General features: G+C 41.6%; 1 protein-coding gene across 2 annotated transcripts in view; it reads right to left on the reverse strand.

The window, feature by feature from the left end:
- Window positions 1–23,427, reverse strand: part of ABTB2 (ankyrin repeat and BTB domain containing 2) — a 234,954-nt gene that overhangs the window by 70,586 nt on the left and 140,941 nt on the right. For both annotated transcript variants that reach the window (XM_085890955.1, XM_085890947.1), the window contains exons 6-8: window positions 16,997–17,162; window positions 5,212–5,301; window positions 3,138–3,239 (exon numbers count right to left, since the gene is read on the reverse strand). In XM_085890955.1, the coding sequence (XP_085747081.1) occupies window positions 3,138–3,239; window positions 5,212–5,301; window positions 16,997–17,162 (358 nt within the window). The remainder of the gene's footprint in view (window positions 1–3,137; window positions 3,240–5,211; window positions 5,302–16,996; window positions 17,163–23,427) is intronic.

The following is a 23,427-nucleotide window of genomic DNA, read 5'->3' on the forward strand; positions in this document are numbered from 1 at the left end:
ACTCTCTCACTGCAGGCAGATCAGTGGTGTTTCTGTCTTCTACAGTCTCCTCTCTGGCCTCACCCCCCCCCCCCTCCAAACGCTGTCTGCTATCTGTACCGCCCATATTTGTGCCGGGCGCTCAATGTCCACCAGTAACAATTTTCTGGTTAAATATATTTTTTAATCTAATCAAGAATCACTGCTCACCTTCACTCTTTCATTCCTCTTTTTCCCACCTTTGGAACAAACGCCCACACACTCTTCAATCCCACTCTTCCCTCTAGGTCTTCAAAACAGCTGTTCACCACCATCTCTTATCTTTCCCCATCCAAAACCATGACCTTTTCTACCCCCTTTCATCTTTCTGAAACCCACCTCCATCATATTTCCTGCTTTCCTTCCTGAAATTCCCTGTAGTGTCCATCGTGCTTACCCCATGTACACCACCCCATCCCTCTCCCTTCCACAGATCTAATGTGTCTACTCCAAACTGTTTTGTGCTTCCCTCTCCTGTCCCTCTTGTCTCCTGCTTCCCTTTTTATACATTCTGTGTGTGAGCTCTTACATGAGCCTTGGCATTGTGTGTGTGTGTGTGTGTGTGTGTGTGTATGTGTATATATATATATATATATATATATATATATATATATATATATATATTTATACTTATATAAAAGCATGCGTCTACCAGTTTCTTAAAGATAATTGATAGGTCACACAGTTTGGCAGCCATATTGGATTGAAGAAAAATATTAAATAATGTTTTCTCTGGACCTGCTTTATCTATCAAAGTAAAACTTGAAAATTATGATCTCCTAGTGATGAGGAATACATCTATATATAATTCCAGCAATTTCTGTGTGTGTCTGTCTGTCTGTCTGTCTGTCTGTCTGTCTGTGACCTCTGTTTCTCGACAACCACTTGTCCGATCTAATTGAAACTTGCCAGATATATTGCTGGGGACCTGATTGTGTGCCCTTTCAAGGTTTTATATTCATTGGACAAGTGGTTCCCAAGTTATAGCCATTTATTTACAAAACCAATGACTGGACACGTTGCTATGATATCACAATTGACGTCACAATTCTTCTTCTTCTTCTTTTTTTTTCTTTTTCTTTTGCACATAAGGGCACGCACGTACGGGTATGCGCTAGTCTATCTATAATTCCAGCAATCTCCGTGTGTCTGTCTGTCTGTAACCGCTGTTGCTCGACAACCACTGGCCCAATCAAATTTAAACTTGCCAGGTATATTGCTGGGGACCTGTGGATGTGCCTTTTTATGGTTTGATATTAATCGGACAAGGGGTTCCCAAGTTATGGCCATTTATTTACCAAATAAATGACAGGACACGGTGCTGTGACATCACAATTGACGTCACAATTCTTCTTGTTTTTTTTGTTTGTTTTTTTGCACGTACGGCCACGCACGTACGGGCCCGCACTAGTGTTTTAAATTTCAACTTGATCGGACACATTGTCTAGCAGGCAGAATTATTTGATTTTTTGATCTGGGTTCTTTTTTGATGTTGTTGTTGTTGTTGTTGTTGTTGTTGAATTAGGCTCGCTTGGCTGTGCCTGGATGGATTTGAGGGTGGAGGAGCAGCAGCCAAAATGTGAATCCTATCCAGGTTCCTCGTGATGAAGTCATCTTTGCTTTCTGCTTGTTTGGGTTCCTTCTGATTACTCCAATGCATTGGTCTTTAATTTGATTTCAAATTAATTATTTTAATCCCATTCCAAATTCAATTGAATAATAATTACCAACATCATGGGTCAGCGTTAGGTGTCTGATCAAAGCGGGGTTGCATCAAAGTGGGATATCTTGGTACCCTGTCATCCACACCAGCAGTTATAAAGTGGCAGTTCTAATTATGTCTCTTGTTAATTACATAACACACCAGTACACCAACACCATACACAATACACCACACCAAACTACACACACCACACAAAACAAGTCCTGGCAAGGGTCTGCAATCTCTGATTGCCCTTTTTCTTTTTTTTCTTTGTTTTGGGGGGAGTGAAGAAGAGTTTTTTATTTATAATCATTTTGGAGTCAGGAGAGGAAAAGGATTAAGCTGAGGGATCAGAAGTAACAATACCTGGTCAAAAAGGAGTGAAAACAAAGCACATGTGGTCAAAAATGGAGGCAGACGCAACAACTTGAGTAAGTTATTTCGGGAAGAATCAAATTACAAGAGGAAGAAGTTGGATGAAATATAGGGGAGAGTGGAGTGGAGGGAAGAGTTTAAAAAGAAAAATCTTCGTATTTTTCAGCACCCATAATATAAAAATATAACCCCTTTTAGAGGAGATGTTAAGCTAGTTGGCTTATCTGCAATCATCTGAGCATCAATAATCCAATGTTAAGTTTCACAAAAGTATACTTTTCGGCAAGTACCATGACTATGTACTCCACTTGAGTCAGGTATTGTATCGACCATGTAACCGATGCCTGGTGTTGCCTTAATGGATAGGGTGGTGGACTTGGGATCCGAGGGTCCTGTTCAAATCCTGCTTGCCATTAAATTAAAAGCAGGTGGCGTTGACTCAGCCTGTCATCCTTCCGAGGTCGGCAAAATGAGTACCAGTAATGATTGAGCCATTCGAGTATCCTGTGTCGGAGTGGTGACCCATCCAGGATTTTGCCCAATATGGATGAATTGACAAAAAAAAAGGAGTCATCGGCAGCACCGATGTTCTGCACAGAGTATGGTCCCAATGGATGGATGCATGAGAACTCATCAGAAAGCTTCCTGGTTTATAACAAGAAGAAACTTAACTTTATTTATTTGATCTATGTAGGCCTTCTTGCTTAATTTATTGAACAAAGAGCAATTATTGAACAAAGACTTTTGTTGAAATAATTTTTTAAAAACGATTAACATGAAAGTGTCATTGCATAGTTGTGGAAATTAGAGCTACTCCTACACTCGCTAATTAATTATGAGAGAGTACTGGCATACCACCCTCTCATCATTTAACCTGAAGCGTTTTTGTAGCTGACAAAAGTGTAAAACATAATGTATCTTGTCTCAGATCACCAATAATAAAGCAAGCTTTAACAAGCAACCATCATATGTTAAAAAGGAATTCGTGCATTACATCACATGAATCAATAATTACCACCCTGCAGGCAATACCAGATCTTACCTGCACCACCGAAACATGACCCGACAGCACAGCGAAGGAAATAGCCGTCCAATGGCGCGTTTCAGGGTGCACAAATGGGAACCGTTGTGTGTCGCTAGGCACCTGGGTGGATGAAACAATCACGAGAATGATGACCATTAAATAATAAAACCCTTTGTCTCAGCTGGTATTGTGCAAGCTTCACTAGAAAACCCAAATAATGAGCAGATTTTCAAAGTGAATAATGAAAAGTCCATCAAAGGCTGAAGATGAGAATTTTTTGTGCGTACAGTATTCTTCTTGGTATACGAAAAGATTTTGGCTATAACATTTTAGTCAGCTGTTGAAGTTTTAACCCTCAATATGGAATTTCATTTTCCACAATCACTCACTATCGCAGAAACACAATCACTGGTCACCTCACACTTTATGGAAAATGCACCACAGCCAAATGGATTGACATGTTTGTATCTAACCTCACAGAATAACGCACTAGATGCTGCAGTAAGAGTTATCATCATCGTCATAATCATCATCATACCATACTTTTTACAGATGCTGCCTAAGCAGTCACTTGGCGAGGGTTATGTTGGATGCTTTGCCGTTACTTTCCAAGCAGTCAGAGTAAAAGTTTAAAACTTGTTCATGGTGCTGGCCCATAACTTGCCTACTCTTCTAGAAAGACACCGATGGATCTTTAACTTCAACCAACAACAACTGCTGTTCGATGAGTCCTCTGGCTCAACCTCTATCCAAGGAACGGCCCCGACATTGACATTTCTCCTTGCATGTGAAACACCAAGATGATGGTTTACAGCTGTGAGAAGATTCAAACCCAGGCTAGGCAGCTCAAAGGGGATTGTGCATACCTCTAAGCTATCTTAGGAGTCATCTACATATTGTATAGTTGACCCCACTCCATTCTATATTTCCCATTAATTTCTCCTCACCTTCCTCTTCTCTTCTCTTACTTTTCCACCATCAGAACTTCCTTTACCTTCTCTCCACAAACTCTCTGACTCCTGCAATTCTCTCCCCTTTACTTCCTTCTTGCCTTCCTTTTCTAAATTTAGCCAATCCTCCCAAGCACATGGAACATGAAGATGTCCTCATTATTGTGAGAGATTCTACATATTTATATCCTGTACTGTACGTGTTCTCCTATCCTGTTTATTATTCAGTATATCTCCTTGCATAAACTGGATGCCAGATTTGATTGCTTTCTTTTTGCTGCATTTCAATTTTGAAATTCATCTCTTGGCAATAGCGTCACAGGAAGTAAATTAAATGAATTCAAATTTATGCCATCTTCACGTCTTGATCCAATTTACCTGTTCATCTTTTTTATCCTTCATGTACACCACTGCAAAGATTTTTATGCAATAATGAAACCAAGCCCTTGATGAATCATCGTTGCAATCATACTTCAAATTGCCTTTTGAAATCCAAGTTTCATTTCAAACACACAAACAAACTAGTGTCTTTCCACAATACTTCAATGCAAATATATTTCCTGGTGTGGGCTGGATAACAATACAAGGTTCCGCTTTCAATCTGCAAAATACATAGGATGCAAATCCAGATGAAAGCCACCAAAAATAATGAAGAAAAATCATGCAGGAAGAGACCAAGTTGATTGCTTTGAAGTCCCTAATATATTCCTTAAGCTTTGGATGGCCAAAGGGTCTTAGCTCTTGTCACCATAGTAGCAGATGTAGTGGAAAACAGCTCAGGCTGGACTCCTCATGACCTTTGCTAATGACACTTTACATAATGTGGTTGTCCTTCATGCAAGTATGTGCTTATCATTGAGCTCTTATCATTGCACAATGAACGTACTTAATCTCGTTTTTTATGGATTACTTTCATTGAGATGAAAAACAGCCTCCTCTCTTATATTTTAAACATTTATTACAACACATCTGATATATCCAACAATTGCAGATAGGTCCTTTGTTCATAAAGGTAAGTTCAATATTTGAAGGAATGACTGCTCTAAAGGTGGGTCTCAAAGTATTGCAAGTTAAGCATAAATAAATGAATAATCACAGAAACTTGAAGCGGATTCAAAAAATCTCAGTAAAAAATTCCTCACCGATACATTGACATCTGATCCAGCCTCCAAGAGCATCTGCACCATAGCCTCGTCACCACAACCACAAGCGTACATCAGTGGAGTCATGCCCTAAACCAATAAATATTAGTACTTACAGTGGATAAGGCTGTCCACAGGAATTTCAAACTGTGACTTGAGGACCTTTTGCAGGTTTTAAGTTACAAGAGTTTTCTTAGCTGGCATAACATGATTTGTGAAACTTCATATTTTCTGTTAACGGAACAATTGTATGTATATATATGTATGTGTATATATATATATATATATATATATATATATATATATATATATATATATATATATATATATATATATACAGTATATGAAGAACCATTGAAAATAGCCAACATACAAGCAGTTAAGTCAAAATGTCGTGCCAAAATGTAACTGAAGGCATATCAGTCCATTAATGTAGAGGCAATGGAGGAGTAACTATTAATATACAATGGCGGCAAAGCAGTCAACTGTGGTTGCGATGTGAAAGTCATTGGACACACATCAATTATAATTGACAAATAACAGAAGTAATGGGCAACTTTGATTAAAAGGGAACTTTTATTTCAAGATTGTTCAGAATAGACTTTATGTTTTCCAGAAGCTGTTCTTGTTTTCGAGTAAACCTATTCTTACAAAAAAAAGTGTCAATGGAGATGAGATTTTCTTCAAATCATATGAGAAATCATGAGATGTTTTTTTGGAGGGGGGGGGGGGAGGAGGGGTGGTCATGACATCTTAAATTTCTAGTTTCTAAACTTCCAAATAATAACTTTTAATAAACGATTCAGTTGTGGTTTCCAAAGTCATTGCTGTGTTAAAAGAAATTCCATATTATTTAAGTTACAAGAATAAAAGTCCCTGTTTCATTACCTCTGCCATCGAAGGTGGATGGAAATAATGTTTTCACCCCTGTCTGTTTCTTTGTCTGTGAGGAGGAAATCTCAAAAAGTTAATGATGGATTTGGGCAAAATTTGGTGGACAGGTTGGGTGTTTGACAAGGATTAATTTATTAGATATTGGTGAAGATCCAGTTCCAGACTCCATCTCTTCTGGATCTGATTTTGACAAATTTCCCTGACAATATCTGCTGCTCTTCCTTCGCTCCAATTGGTTCTTCTGACCACGTCCTTATTAAAGTGGACATCTCTCTGGCTGTTATCAGAGAACCACCTCACCGCCGTCGAGTCTGGCATTTCACTCAAGCCGACTGGCAGGGTCTCCGAGCAGCCATCAAACTTACAGACTGGTCTCCTATCACTACTTTCTCAAACATCAACTCATCCTGGGAATTCTTTCAAAGAACCTTGCTCTCCCTCATGCACAGATTTATCCCCTCTCGTGTTCAGTTGTCTTACCCTTCCTCCCGCCCTTGGTTTACTGAAGCTTGTGGCGAGGCAGTTGTCCTGAAACAACTTGCCTTTGCCTCATGGAAAGCAAACCCAACTGAGGGCAATCTCAGTTCTTTCCACAAAGCTCGGAACAAGTGTGTAGCTACCCTCAGGAGAGCCAGAAAACAACATCTTTCTCATCTCAAGTCTGAACTCTCAAACCTCTCTCCCTCCTCAAAATCCTGGTGGCGTTTAATCAAATCTGTTTCTGGTGTATGTTCCCCCTCCATCCCCTCCCTTACCTCAAATGGCCGCACTGCTGATTCCACACGTGATAAAGCTGAATGTCTAAACTCGGTGTTTGCAGCTAAATCTTGTGTCCCAAACCCATCACTATTTCTACCCACTTTACCCAGTCGCACCCAACTGTCCCTGGACTCTGTATCCTTTTCTCCTGACAAGGTGGAGAGCTTGCTTTCAAACCTCGAGTCAGATTCTGCAACCGGTCCAGACGGCATGAGCCCACGTGTCCTCAAAGCCTGCTCTTCTGCTCTTGCTCACCCTCTCTCTGTTCTATTCACCCTCTCATTTTCCCAAGGTCATCTGCCATCTGCTTGGAAATCTGCTAACATCACTGCCCTGCATAAAAAGGTGCAAAAACAGATCCCTGTAACTATAGACCAATCAGCCTTCTCCCAATCATCAGCAAGGTTATGGAATCCATCATCGCTTCAGACATGAAATCCTTCCTCTTCTCCAATGGCTTGATTTCCAATCATCAATTTGGTTTCAGACCAGGTCACTCTACCCTAGATATGCTGCTACTGCTCTCCCATCAATGGATGGAGGTCCTCAATGCCAGACAGGAAATCCGAGCCGTATCCCTGGACATATCACGTGCTTTTGACACAGTCTGGCACCCTGCCCTACTCACCAAACTCTCTTCCCATGGTATTCAAGGCCATCTCCACTCATGGCTCGCAGACTTCCTCTCCTGTCGCAGTCAACGTGTGGCCCTAAATGGAGTTCTTTCATCCCCTCTTCCTGTGCAGGCTGGAGTTCCTCAAGGTAGCGTTCTGGGCCCTGTTCTTTTTCTGGTTTTCATCAATGATCTCTCGGACTCTCTGGAAAATCCTCTATTTCTCTTTGCCGATGACTCAACCCTCTGCCGTACCATCTGTCATCCCTCAGACCGGCAAGCAGCAGCTTCTTCGCTCACTGCAGATCTGGATAAAATCACAAACTGGTCCAACACATGGAACATGTCTTTCAATCCAGACAAATCTCACACTCTCACTATGTCTCTTCGAAAGGACCGTTTACAAAACCCCCCATCCACTTTCTCAACAATCCTCTGGAAGAAGTCTTTTCTTTCAAGCTTCTGGGTCTCACTATCTGCCATGACCTTTCCTGGGAAAGTCACATTTCCAACCTTGCCTCAAAAGCCAGTCGCCGACTGGGAATCCTCCGTCGTGCAAAGTCCTTCCTCGGCCCTCTTGAGCTCCTGACCACTTACAAAGCTTTTGTCCGTAGCCTGATGGAGTACTGCTCTCCCCTCTGGGCTGGTGCTCCTGCCTCCCACCTTTCTCGACTTCACGCTGTCGAAACCAGGGCTTTTAAGATCATTGGCATCTCCCGCAATGAAGCTGAGTCTTTGGGCCTCTCACTCAATCACCGCAGGTTGGTCGGTGGTCTTTCTGTCTTCTACCGCCTCCTCTCCAGCCTTCCCCCCCTCCTCTCTCTGCCATTTGTCCCCACCACATTTCCACAGGGCGCTCAAGGTCCGCCAACAACCCCCTTCTGGTAAAACTACCAAAATCTCGAATCACTTCTCATCTTCACTCTTTCATTCCTCTGTTTTCCCGCCTTTGGAATAAACTTCCTCACTCTATTCTTTCCCATTCTTCCCTTCAGACGTTGAAAACAGCTGTTCACCACCACCTCTTATCTTCCCCCATCCAAATCCTCGATCTTTTCTACCCCCGATAATCCACCCAAGCCCACTTCCTTCAATTCTCCTGCTTTCCTTCCTGAAAGTCCCTTTAATGTCCATCTTCCCCTCGCCATGTTCCCCATCCCTCTCCCTTCCACAGTTCACCTGTGTCTGTTCCCCAATGTTTTGTCCCTTCCACTCCCGCCCCTCTTGTCTCATGCCTCCTTGCTGTGAGTTGTGTGTTAGCTCTCATACGAGCCTCGACCAAGGTATAAAAAAAAAAAAAAAAAAAAAAAATTCTAATTCTGTTTGTGTTCATGTCCATACCCATTGCACCCCCTTCCCCTCCCCCCAAAAATACAGTTTTTATTGTTACGAGTGGGTATGTGGTATGGACATGAACAAAAACAGAATAATGATGGAACATGGTAGAGCGCAGATCTCTCCATACATATATACAGTGACTTGCAAAAGTATTCACCCCCTACCAATAATTCCACATTTAGATGAACGATGAATGATGTAGAAACAATTTTTTCCAAATTAACTTTTTTATTCATAAATAAAGAGATCAAACGAAACATTGTTGTAGTTGCAGGTGATTACATGTCAGAAATAACTGAAAAAACAACAAGTACAAATCAAAATTAATTGGTTGTAAAAGTATTCAGCCCCATAGGTTCAGTACTTGGTTGAAGCACATTTTACAGCAATGATTGCTATGAGTCTTTCGGGGTAGATCTCTACCAGCTTTCCAGAGCGAGATGGTGAAATACTATCTTTGCCCATTCTTCATGTGAAGATTGCTCTATTTCAGTCAAGTTGAATGGGCATCGTCGATGGACTGCAATCTTCAAGTCTCCCATACATGTTCAATTGGGTTCAAAGCAGGACTTTGACTGGGCCACTCAAGAATATTTATTTTCTTCTTATTCAGCCAATCCAGTGTGGCTTTAGCTTTGTGCTTCAGGTCATTGTCCTGCTGAAATGTGAATCTCCTACCTAGTTTCAGATTTATGGCTCACACAAGGAAGTGTTCATCAAGGATTCTCCTGTACTTTGCACCTTTCATTGTCCCTTATATCCTGACGAGCTCGCCAGTCCCTGCTGATGAAAAGCAGCCCCATAACATGATGCTGCCACTACCATGCTTGAGAGTTGGGATGGTATTGACTGGTTGATGTGTAGTGTTCGCCTTGTGCCAGATGTAAGGCTTTGAATTGAGACCAAAAGTTCAATTTTTGTCTTAGCTGACCACAGAAGTTTTCTCCACATGCATGCAGTATCATTAAGATGCTTTTTCAAACTCCATATGAGCTTTTGGATGCGACTATTTCAGTAATGGCTTCTTTCTTGCCACCTGTCTGTCCATGGAGGTCAGCTTTGTGAAGGGAACAGGATATTGTTGATTGCTGAACGTTGACAACCATCTTGAACATCTTGGACATAGAGCCTTGCAGATCTTTCAAAGTCGTTGTTGGATTGGTGAGGACACCAGATTATGTTCCATTGCAGATATTGCTGCATGACCTGGGACCAATAAGTGCCATCTGTCACATGGTCATGTTGGATTCCACCCCACAAATTACAACTAGGAGGCATCACCATTTTTTTATGGTCAGGAGCTCTATGAAGATGATTAATTAGGTTCTTCAATCTGGTTGAACGGCAAGATGATATCATCATGTCAACATTATGATTGCAGCCCCAGAAGGGCCTCTTGCAGTGCAAAGATGCCAAGATCAAATGCTCTCACCAAGCAGATGAAAAGCGAAGCTATCAACTAGCTTCACCCTTTTTTGGGCTCATCAGGGCAACACATCGCTGTGCCATCCATCTTGTGACTTCGAAGCCTTACCGCTTTACACTGGTTATCATGATGCACCCCTAACTGTGATTGATGAGGACATCAGATCGAATCACATTACAGCTATTGCTGCACAATTTTGGACCAACAAGTGTGACCTGCCACATGGGCAAATTGTCTTGAGCCCAACCAACCACAACCAGGAGGCATCACCATTATTTTTAGTGGTCGGGAGTTTTCTATGAAGATGATGAATTAAGCTATCCAAGCTTCTGTGGCTACAACTAAGACATGGTCATCTCATGGCTGCATTTATGACATTACTCATGGCTGCAATCATGACGTGACTGAAGCCATTAGTTGTTTAATGTTAAAGATCCCATATAGTCCTTCATGAAGAGTAGGGAAGCTATCACTGACATCTGGCTAAATTCCAAATCCCTGTCCTTGACTGCGAGTAGTAAATGGTCTGGTCTTCTTGGAGGTTTCTTGACAATAGGTTAGTGTAACAGTGTAGGTGCTATCAGGGCAGCAGCTTCTGCACTAATATAATATATGAAGCAGGTCATTCACATTTTATGTGAAGGGCTTTCTTCAGATTTGAAGGGCAACTAGTTCTATCAACCTATATAACTAATAAACGGAAATAAATTTGCATGTAGGACTCATCTAGAAAAAACTCACAGTTTGACTTAGGACTGAAAAGCAGGACCTCGAGCTTACACAGTAAAAGCTCTACTAATGGGCAATCAAACCATTTGAAGAATCAGGAGTTCGCCACACTTCAGTGGATTATGGCCGATGACATATATGCCTGCTCAGGCAGACCCTAAATATGGATAGTGAGTATGAGCGCAAAGTGTGAGTTCATGAGTGCATGAGGGTGTGTGTTTGATAAATCCCTCTCTATAAATAATTTAATCAGTGGGAATAAGATGATTGTGTGTGTGTGTGTGTGTGTGTGTGTGTGTGTGTGTGTGTGTGTGTGTGTGTGTGTGTGTGTGTGTGTGTGTGTGTGTTTGAGTGTGCATATATAAGTAATTTGTAAAGATCATTCTAACCACTGACCCATTGACTGACTAATATTAAATATCAGGGCCTTCTGGGTGATCTAGAAAGCTGAAATTTTGCGTGCCAGTGGACATGGAAGCCGATACCCCGGGAAAAATTACACAACGGTCAGAAATAATTTATAAATGCAAAATCAAATGCAGGTGAGCAACCCGAGACAATGGGGGAAACATGGTTCGTATGCTTACACAATGTGTAAGCATACCCTGCTCATACATATAAAGCTCTTTTTAACTACTGAGAAACTAACTGACTCATTGACTGATGTTAAAGATCAGGAGCTTCCGGGTGATGTAGATAGCTGACATTTTGTTTGCCGATGGACATCGAAGCTGGGAAATCGGGAAAAAAAAATTAAAAATCACAGAACCATCGGAAAGCATCCATAAATGAAAATAAAAATAAATGAAGACTAGAAGGGCAGTTGGGAGAGTGCATACCACCTCTAATTGGTGATTACCTCTATTCACTGGTGAGGGATATGGGTGGGTCTTTCTTTGTTATTTATATATTAACTGCTTTTGACATTTGCACGTGGTACATGTTTGGGAGTCTCATCGGTATGCATTGCTGTCTGTGCAGTTGCTGATGATTTGCAAATGAGCGATGAAACCGGTTTGGCAGCTGAGGGGGTGTGTCGCATTGGGTTTCTCATGTGTGAACGCTTTTTGAATGTCTTTATAGCTGTGGAGGAACTCTGGGAAGGGTTTGAAACAGCAAAGGGCTTCCCTTATGTTGGCCTTCTTCGTTGATTTACGAAGCAGTTTCGGCTGGAGGAGCATGGGAGGTGTTAATTTATTTATATAATCCTAGCCACCTGGGTTGAGTTGATTATGTGAGAGCTGATTGGCTATTCCCTCCATTCACAGGGGAGAGATGTGGAGGATCTTTCTGTATTACATAAACATACATACATACATACATACATACGTATGTGTGTGTGTAAATATATATATATATATATATATATATATATATATATATATATATATATATATATATATATATATATATATATGAAAATGTAGAGGAATATGTGACTATTTCATGAAGCTGGTTGAGAGAATGCCAAGAGTGTACAAAGCTGTCATCAGTGCAAATGGTGCTTACTTTGAAGAATCTAAAATATATTTTGATTTGTTTTACACTTTTTTTGGTTACTACATAATTCCATATGTGTTATTTCATAGTTTTCATGTCTTCACCATTATTCTGCAATGTAGAAAATAGTAAAAACATAGAAAAACCCTTGAATGAGTAGGTGTGTCAAAACTTTTCACTGGTACTGTATATGTATGTATATGTAGATACATGTATATATTGTTGCGGTTCTGGGAACCGCATCCCACAAAAGCAAAAGCAACCATCATAAAGCATCCCTAGACAGTTATTCCATTCAGATATGTTCAGACAGACCCTTCCCTTTTGTCTAGCGGGACAACGGGACAATGCGTTGTGTCAACTTTATAGCTAGGTCTGATTTAATCTTTGCACTCATTCTTATTCTTTTTTTTCTACTATTCTACTCTCATTGTTGAGGTAAATCACAGCCACGTGCACCCTTCGCTGTAAGATGGGTCTTTCACGAAGGCCTAGCAGGCATTACGCCGGACACCCTGCTGCAGAAATCACAGCCTGCCAAACGCATGTGCAGCGGTAATTTGCAAAAACTGGACAAAAACACACCCAACACAATGCCCCTCTACAGAAATCACAGCCTGTCAAACGCACGTGCAGTGATAATTTCCAAACATGCACAGAGGAGATGGAAGAAATGGCACCCTAAATGCTGGCAACTTGCAAAGCGCACACGGCCGTGCCATTTTAAAACTCTCCATTAATAATTATATCCAATCCTTTCCCTCAATTCCCTGACAAAGATTAGGGCTGACACTGGGCATCCCGCCACCTCTGATAACCGCGAACACGATGCTCGATGGTGGGTGGACCCACGTGCTGATCACGTGCTTTTTGGTGGACCCATGCACACTGTATGGGGCATGCTCGATGGCGGGCAGACCTGTGCACTGACCACGTGTACAATGGTGGACGCGCAGCCCATGATACGTTATCATCATTCAGAACGGGGCATGAATAACAGACATTTTTGGTCAGGTCTGCCCATGGGGTTACAGTAACGTCTTACCGTTGGTCTTCGCTCACCACGACAGCCACAGATGTCTCCCGCGGATGGCAGACATCCTCCCGCACCTCCGTCTTTGCTGCTTCTACCAGGCAGAGTCATGCTGTGTGGCCAGATCGCTCGGGCCGCGTGGTGCACCATGAAGCAGACACATTGACCAGCATCAACCGCGGGTCGCTGGGACACGACACGGGGTTCGGAGCAAGGCTATTCATGTCATGGGGTTTGGAGCAAGACGATTCCGCAGCTTGGAACCATCTTTCTGGAAGTGGAGTGGAGCCGCTTCCAGTCATGGCAGCTGGCTTGTGTGCTGGCCGGGGCCCAACCAGAGCACCCGATTCAGGTGATGACCCATTGCTTCGGGTCGTCACCCCCGCTCCGCACCGCCAGATATCTAAAAGGATGGGTTGCGGGGCGGTGGGAGAGTCGTCGTCGTTCCACAGTAGTCGTCATTTCTGGTGGGTCATTCCTGCTCATCATTCCTGCTCGTCGTTCCTGCCCATCGTTCCTGTCTTCATTCCTGTTGGCTCATTCTGTCTGGCTTGGGAATGACAACCTACCCATTCGCCTGCTGGCTCGGCCATTCTTCACCACCTTCTTCACCCTTCTTTACCAATTGCCTGCTGACTCCACCATCTTCACTGCCTTGTCGGCTCTCTCCACCCATTGGCTTCTGACTCCATCTAACTCCCTCCCTTCACGCCCAATGGTCAAGTCTCATTTTCTGGATTTACACTAGCTGCACGAAGCAAGAGACGACACACCAGCTGTCAGGGAGGTATCGCACAGCGGAGGGAGGTATCCCCCACAAAATATATTGGTGGCATGGTCGGGTAATCGTGAAAGGTATTGAGAGACCGTTAGCCTCATCTCCTCTCCTCTTTTTCTCTTGATTAACTCCTCTTCATTGGGGTGTGTGTGTGTGTGTGTGTGTGTGTGTGTGTGTGTGTGTGTGTGTGTGTGTGTGTGTGTGTGTGTGTGTGTGTGTGTGTGTGTGTGTGTGTGTGTCCTGGCACCTGCCATCACTTATATTAAGATTGTAAAATAATTATGCCGGGATAACTCTGCTCTGTGTCTGCTTTTGTAAGTTGCTTGCATTATTGCCGCACCTTTCACATTTCTTCCAATCTCTGCTTACACACCACAATAAAAGCTCTATTCACTGTGCCACATTCCTTTCCTCGCTTGACTGTAATAAATCGTTTGTGGAAATGTTCCCAGCTCGTTTTTTGTCTGTTCTTTAATTGATCCAGCATGGTCCATATCCTAACTTAGCTGGGACTTTCTTCCCAATGATCCGTTCCTTTGAGCCAGTACGTCCTTGACAGTGTCGCTCAGTTGCATCTGATCCGGTAAAGTGATCCAGTTTGGAAAAGGCGTACCGAGGGCGTGTCCCGCCGGTAATTAGATCATGAGGTTATTATTAGGTAACTGGATTAAATAGACGGAGGACCCTTCATCACTTGGTTGAGTTATTGGTGTTCACGGTCGGTTCGCGACCTGCCACATCACGGAATTATCTGTGTGCGACTGCCTGCAATTCTGGGGAGTCTGTTGGGAACCCGAAATAGCTTCCCCCCTGGTGTTCTTCTCACCCGACCCACAGCCTGCAACAATATATATATATATATATATATATATATATATATATATATATATATATATATTGTACATATGCATATGCATATACATACACATACATATATGTATGTATACATATGTACATATTTCTGTTTTTGCAATCCATTGCTGAGCGGTTATTGCTGGTCTGTGATCTGGTGGAGCCAATTACTGCTCCGCTTATAAAATAGGATTGCATGAAGTTTAACCCTAAAGGAATCCCAAATTAACATGGTCATTGGCTGAAAAAATGGTGGCAACACAAGGCAAGCTCTTCCTTACGAGATAAAAAAGTAATTGTTTTCACAAGGCGTGGTAACCATGAATCCCAAACATATAAACAAGATGTCACGCACGGTACAATACTTGCGAAATCCTTTGAGGAAATTTGACTTCAAAAATAATTGGTTGAACTCAATGAGCAACTATGCAACTCCTCTTCAAATTTTAAGTCAATTGGATGAAAATCGACAATTTTAGAAATTTGGCCTGTAGTGACTTTTTGGCCTATGTTGACCTCAAAAATAATTGGTGGTTGAATTTAGTGACCTGATGCGCAAATCCTCTTCAAGTCAATTGGATGAAAATTGACAATTTTAGAAATATGGCTTATTTTGACCTTTTAGCCGATGTTGACCACAAAAATACTTTTTCGTTGAATTCATTGACATGAAATATATATACTCTTCAAATTTCTAGTCAATGGGATGAAAATTGAGGATTTTAGAAATTCCAACGAAGAAGTTTACCGATGTTGTTGAAATTCCAACTTAGAAGTTGACTTATAAGAAGGCCGATGTTGACCTTAAAAAAAAAATTTTGGTTGAATTCAGTGACCTGTTGTGCAAATCCTCTTCAAATTTCAATTCAATCGGATGAAAATTGAAGATTTTAGAAATTTGACAGTCGTGGAACTTTGGCCTATTTTGACCTCATAAAACTTCTGATGAACTCCACCACATGGTGAAGTTTCATGAAGATTGGTTTAAAATTCTGACCAGGAGGCAAGTGACACAGAAACAAACACAAACAGAGAAACAGAAACAGAAAGAATCATGGATGCAACCACCCAATATACTTGAAGAATCTTCGATTTTTGCAAGTAAAAACAGGACAAATGCTGACATTTCTTCCCACAAGGCATGACACGCACACACACACACACACACACACACACACACACACACACACACACACACACACACACACACACACACACACACACACACTGAGTGTGGACGAGTGAATATTTATTACATTTCTGGTCAAAGAAAATATCGAGCATATTGTCGTTCACAGATGAATGGTGGCATGGTACAGGGATGATTGCCTGTCATGGACATCAGCATTAAAGAGCACCTTCGAGGCAAGAAGTTTTTTTGATGAACAAGGCTACAATTAAGAATGATTTCATGCACTGGTTACACATGTATCCAAAATAATTCTGCAGTTAAGGCATATGAAAGCTTCTACTCGGATGATACAAGTGTGTATAAACACCTGGAGAATACCTTTGAAAGTAGGTTTACATCACTTTTTATTATAAACAATTTTATGCATGAGTAAAATAAAAGTCTTAATCAAATTGGAAGGATCCTCATCGTAAAAACAACAACGACAAAAAGAAAGGCAGCCACAAAATGGCAGCAAATTGATGGTTTTAAAACCATTTTTAATCAGGAGGTTAAAAACCAAATTAAATGCTTCCTTTAAAATGCTAAAATAAATCGTTAATAGATAAAATGTATGAAAATAAGTGTACAAGAAAAAGCAAATGTCTGCAGAAATTGTCATCCATTTTAGTGAGAAATAAATAAAAATGAAAATGGCAAGTGAGGCAGTAGAAATGTTCAAGTTCTGGTACCTGGTCATTCTGTGCATTGACTCCATACTTTCCCAGTAGTGCAATAGCTTGTTGGACAAGGTCAGTGCGCCCACAGTTAAGCATGCGGAAACCCAGCTCTTGCCGAAACTTCTGTTCAGCAGCTCTGGCGTCGAGCCACCGTGATGCAATCATGCTGTCTTCCAACCTGACACGAGGACGTAAAGAACATGCTGTTATGAAGCAGTGACGCTTTGAAGATGTGTTAATCATATCGTACATTGGCTGTTATATTTTTGGCTCTATGGTGGCTGAAGTTCCGTTTCACATGTTGATGTAACACTTTAGACTTGCTTCAAATTTCACATTTATTTTGCAATGCATTAGCTCATAAACATGTATATAAATATATATATATATATATATATATATATATATATATATATATATATATATATATATATATATATATATACTTATCTATATATACTTTTTAAACACACCGCATAAATATATATATATATATATATATACATATATATATATATATATATATATATATATATATATATATATATATATATATATATATATATATATATATACATATATACTTTTTGAACACACCTCGTATCATGCTTAATATCACTCTGGTAGGTCAACAATGCACCACCAGCAGAGTGCAAAGCATGGATCTGTTGAGAGGTCTTGACTGCTTTCTCCAAATTGAAGAACCCTTTGTTTGGTGTATCAAGTTGGATTTTTTGGTATATCCGGCCGCCCGCTCTTTCATCATTTCAGCCAGAGGGGTCTTTTTCTCTGACAACTGCTGGACATTCTCTTTAGACATTCCAGCTTTCTGCTCACAAATAAGTATGTCGTTTTTTAAGGCAGATATCACACCAAATGTGTTGCATGTGTTAAAAAAGCAGTATTGCTGGTAAAAAAAACACTTGATTTGGGATTTTGTGCAGTCCCACCATTGTCTTAAGTTTAAATATGAATCCTTTTGCCACTCACAATTTGCCCATACCATTTTAAATGCTTCTTTATAGCCTGGTGTTGGCATAGTGGTTAGTGTCGCGGCTTGGGGTCCAAAAGGTCCTGAGTTCAAGCCCCGTTCACCGCTTGAATTAACACACACCAGGAGGTTGACTCAGCCTATCATCCTTCCGAGGTCGGCAAAATGAGTACCAGTGTACTGGGCCGGTGTATACCCCGGTTAAAATAGGTGTACCATATCCCTGTGTCGTAAGAAGCGACCAGGGTTGCGTCAGGAAGGGCCTCCGGTGTAAAACCTATGCCAAATCATTATGCGGATCATAACGGATGATCCGCTGTGGCGACCCCTAACGGGAGCAGCCGAAAGAAGAAGAAGATTTTAAATGCTTCTTTAAAATGTGCACTTTGTAGAAGTTTCACATTCAAATTCCAATATGCACTTCCACAGACATGATGAGGAAAGCCACACACCATAACAATCATGTGATGGTCGGAAAAACCAGACGGCCTTTTATGAGTTCTTAACAATATTTACCATTACATGATTAACATAAAATCTATCTACGTGAGCCATCGTTTAAGATTTATTGATGCACAAACCCATTTGTACTGACAGATGTTATGGATTTGTATCCGCCACACATCCACAAGTTAAAACTTCTTAACAAGTTGTGCCAAAGGATTTGCACTGGGTGGATGAGGCTCACTCGTGTTCCTATCAACTTGTGGATTGAGGATGTAGTGATAGTCACCCCACCCAGCCCCCCCCCCCAGACACAACAACATGGTCAAGTTAATGGTGCTTACAAACTCTGCCAACTTATACAGAAAGCCACCTCTTTCAGAGTTAGCACGAGGACAGTCGACATTAGTCACACAAATCTATTGGTTACCATTGACAAATTGCACAGACAGTAAGTAACCTTTACAGATTCTTTTCAAGTTATCTCCAAAGGCTGGAGTCAAGGATGTAACACTATTGCCACACCAGCCTTGGCCTCAAAAAGCACACAGGAGAAGAAAGGACAACCTCTGAAGATTCTATGCCACTCATCCTCAAAAGACTGATTTTCATGTGTCTCCTGAAGCATTAGCACATCATTTTTTTCATTTTGAAAGAGCTGAAACAACTGGAGGTGATGCACACAACTGTGGCCTCCATTGATGTTCAGGGATGCTACTTTCATCTCCATTCTGTCAGTTCTTTTTGAAGCTCCTTACCCGCCCGAGTAACACATTTCCTTAACCTTTGGAATTGAGGATCTGACATGTTAACCTGATAATGTTCACGAATCATACTCCTTGCATCTTGAACGAAATCATGTAGACTTTGGAAGTAATCTTTGATTTTCACATGTCTTTTCCTGAACGTATCGTCCAGGAATTTAATTACATTTTCTTGAGACACTAAGGTTGTGTCGTTTCCCTCTCTCAACCACTTGAGAGCATAAAGCACCAAAATGTGGAGTAGAAGAGGTTTTGTCCGAATCAAGTGCTTCATCTATGCCCTCCCCTCTTACTTGTTGAACACAAACTTTTGGCTCAAGAGATCCCATGGGAACTGAAAGTTCTGCCCTCTTTACAGACCCTTCCGAATTTGCCTTGTCCATGTCCTTCCCCTCCACATTCCTTTCATCATCACCTGTGAGGGAAGGGTTAACATTTATCTCACAGGGATTTTCCCCTTCATATGTTTCCCCATCACTGTCAGACACAGCTAGTAACTCATCTGAGCGAGCTTGGCTATCAGGACAAACACTTCAGACATCCTCAGACGCTTCACTATTTTCTGTGTCATGCTCAGAGTCGGCAAGTGGAGCAAGCGAAGCTTCCACACCCGCGCAAAACTCCGTAACCACCAAGGGGTTTCTGATGTGGGACGTACCTTGGGGGTCCCACGAGCCTGACACTAGCTGAACATTATTCTGCTCTTTAGCATCTTTAGTTTGACCATTTATGACCTTTTTTCCTGGTATTCGTAATGGATACCTCCATATCGTCCAGACTGTGCTGTACAGTGGATTGTAAAGGAGAGGATTCAACCACTTTCACGTCCTCCTTTGGTTTGGGAGGATTAATATTACATCACGTTCAATCACCCTCTACCCAACGCCGATAGGGGTGGACGGGGGGGGGGGCAGGCTCCTGGTTCACCTTCTTCCCATCAGTACGTGGTGAGGATGAACGGTTCCTCACCACACCTTCACTTTCTTGCAGTGCAACCACATTGGGACAAGCACTCTTCATATGCCCGTAAGCCCCACACCCAAAATACATCATGAACTCTGAGGAGGCATAAATTTTATATTAAAACCCATTGATCTTTGCACTTAGCACGACATTCAGTGTTTTTTTCATTTTCAGTCAGTATCATATTAACTACTCTATTAAAAGACATGACGTGTTTAAACTTATCACTAACATGACGCATCGGCACCATGGAGATCCTCGACACAACCTTACCAAACTTGTTTAACTGGTTACACAAGTCCTGGTTCTTTATGAATGGTGGAATATTACTAATATTAATTTTAACTGTTGGGGCCTGCAAATCGAACTCAGAAAGGTAAATGTTCGGTTCGATGAACAGGCCATGCTGAACTATCGTTGCTACCACGTGTTCCTCCGACACAAACACAACAAACTTCTTATTCATGCGATAAGCAGCAAGAATGTTATGTTATGTTATCCAATGATGTTACCGATGGTGGAAAGTACATCGTTCAGTTCCACCTCGCTGGGAGGGACGCAAACTAACCTGTGTTTATGAGTTAGTGACTCGAACGTCTCAATGCGGAAAAGTTCACCCGCCATTCTAACTCAAGAAAACAAGTTAGTAAACTTTACCGAGAGAATAAGGCATTTCAGAAACACCACTATATCAATCGATGAAAGTCAAAAAAATAAAGAACACGGTCACAGTGAGCGAGAAAAAACCCACCCCGTGCGGCTATGCCAGGAGTTCGGGTTACGATTTTCTCGCCACGAGACCGTGGGGGCTCTCTCTCTCTCTCTCTCTCTCTCTCTCTCTCTCTCTCTCTCTCTCTCTCTCTCTCTCTCTCTCTCTCTCTCTCTCTCTCTCTCTCTCTCTCTCTCTCTCTCTCTCTCTCTCTCTCTCTCTCTCTCTCTCTCTCTCTCTCTCTCTCTCTCTCTCTCTCTCTCTCTCTCTCTCTCTCTCTCTCTCTCTCTCTCTCTCTCTCTCTCTGTCTCTGTCTCTGTCTCTGTCTCTGTCTCTGTCTCTGTCTCTGTCTCTGTCTCTGTCTCTGTCTCTGTCTCTGTCTCTGTCTCTGTCTCTGTCTCTGTCTCTGTCTCTGTCTCTGTCTCTCTCTGTCTCTGTGTCTCTGTCTCTGTCTTCTCCAGACAGAAAGGAAAAAAAAACATGCAGAAAAGTCCACAAGTAGAAAAACCGAACAAAGGGGAACGAAAAATGGAGAATGTGGAAACACCAAACAGCATGGCAGAGGACAGGTACTCATGGCACGAAGCAAGGAGCAGCCACAACAGTACACGCAATGTACCAACGGCCAGCAGAGGGTGAGAGAGAGGAGAGACACAGAGAGAGACAGACAGAGGGAGAGGGAGAGGGAGAGGGAGAGGGGGAGGGAGAGGGAGAGGGAGAGGGAGAGGGAGAGGGAGAGGGAGAGGGAGAGGGAGAGGGAGAGGGAGAGGGAGAGGGAGAGAGAGAGAGAGGGAGAGAGAGAGAGAGAGAGAACATCTTAATGCCTCCACTAAGTTGCCGGAGGCATGATGTTTTTTGGGTTGTCCATCAGTCCGTATATCTATCAATGGTAATTACGGAGCGGCGACATCGCGGTTATATAATTGGCTATTCTGTCCTGTGTCTTCTGTCACGTCTTCTGTCACACATAGCCGCGTACGTCCCTTTGATCTGAGGGCTATAAATAGAAATTTGTCCAACGTCACAACTCTTCCCATCATGCATGCTCATTCACCGTGTGTACATTTAAATTTTAAACTGCAAAATTGTTTCATCATTCTTAACCTCGACTTTTATTGCTCCCAGCCTCGTGATATCGAAGTATTCACTTCTTGTTTTCTATGTTTTCTCTGCAACCGCTTACCCAATTGACAATACATTTTCACCATAGGTGCGACTACTCAGTGGAATGTTTTATTGATAACAATGATTTCGTAAGTCACACGGTTTGGCAGCTGAGGTTTTTTTTGAAGAATATACCGATAAAAATCTCTTCCAGAATGGCTTGACAGATCAAAGGGAAACTTCACCCACATATTCCCCAAGCCTTGGGGATACCAGGGTGTCCACCAACAATTACTAGGTCACATGGTCTGGCAGCCATATTGGATTCAACGATAATCTTAAATAAATTATTTCTCTTGAACCGCTTTATCAATCATCATGAAATGTCACAATTATGACCTAGTAAACATGGGGAACATTTGTTTTAAATTTCAGCCTGATCTGACACATGGTCTGGCAGCCAGAATTATTTAATATTTTGAATCTGGGTTCAGGGATTTAAATCAAATTTGGTACAAGTATGTATAATGATGTAATAATGTGGGTGGAGGAATATCTGGTGACATCGAAGTGTGCCCTTGTAGTTTTTTTCATGATTTCAGCTTTTGTCATCAAATTTTCAACAAACCTATATTTATGAGAATATTGATAAGACTGACTAATTAATAATTGGGTCAAAATGTCAAAGGGCAAGATCACAGTGAGTAGAAATAGCCATTATTAGCCCATCTGCCACTGTCACAAGACGGCTGGGGTTTTCAAATCACGTTGGTGTCTATATCTTGTCCACTTGCATTTTGAGATGCTTTCCAGCTTACCATTTGAGCTTTTGTTATCAAATTCTCAACAAACCTTAATTACGTGAATGCAGAGAATTAATAAATTCTACAATTAAAAAGTTTTCTTTAGGTGTTGCCTTTTTTTTCTTTTTGAAGATTGAGTGAAAAGTTTGCTTTGCATTTTGAGATGTTTTCTAGTTTATTTCAGTTTGCTACTTCGCTTATTTATCAAATACTCATATCATATAAAAGGTGATCAGTAAGTCCATGGCCCAACACTGAATTAATTATTGTGATTGTTCAGTTTAAAAAACGAGGCATTACACACAGTTGTGTTTATTGACATGTCTGCAGTGCACAAAGTTGTTTTGCAAGCATAAATTATCATAACCTTCCCCCACAATCGCACACCCCCACACCACCCACACCCCCCACACATCTTCATGGCATGGTTTCTGTCATAGAAATATGGGAACTATTGAGTGGAAATGACACACACACACACACACACACACACACACACACACACACACACACACACACACACCTTAATCAGAAACAATTGTTGGGGGGGAGGGAAGGGGAGGGGTTTGAGAAACTTTTGTGGATTCTCAGTTTTATTTGACCAGACAAATATAAATTGAAACTTGTTATTGTCTCATGAGCAGCAAAGCTTAAGACATGGCATA

This window comes from Eptatretus burgeri, chromosome 1 (genome assembly GCF_056783735.1).
Source record: "Eptatretus burgeri isolate ZD-2024b chromosome 1, Ebu_testis_v1, whole genome shotgun sequence".
In the NCBI taxonomy this organism is placed as follows: Eukaryota; Metazoa; Chordata; class Myxini; order Myxiniformes; family Myxinidae; genus Eptatretus; species Eptatretus burgeri.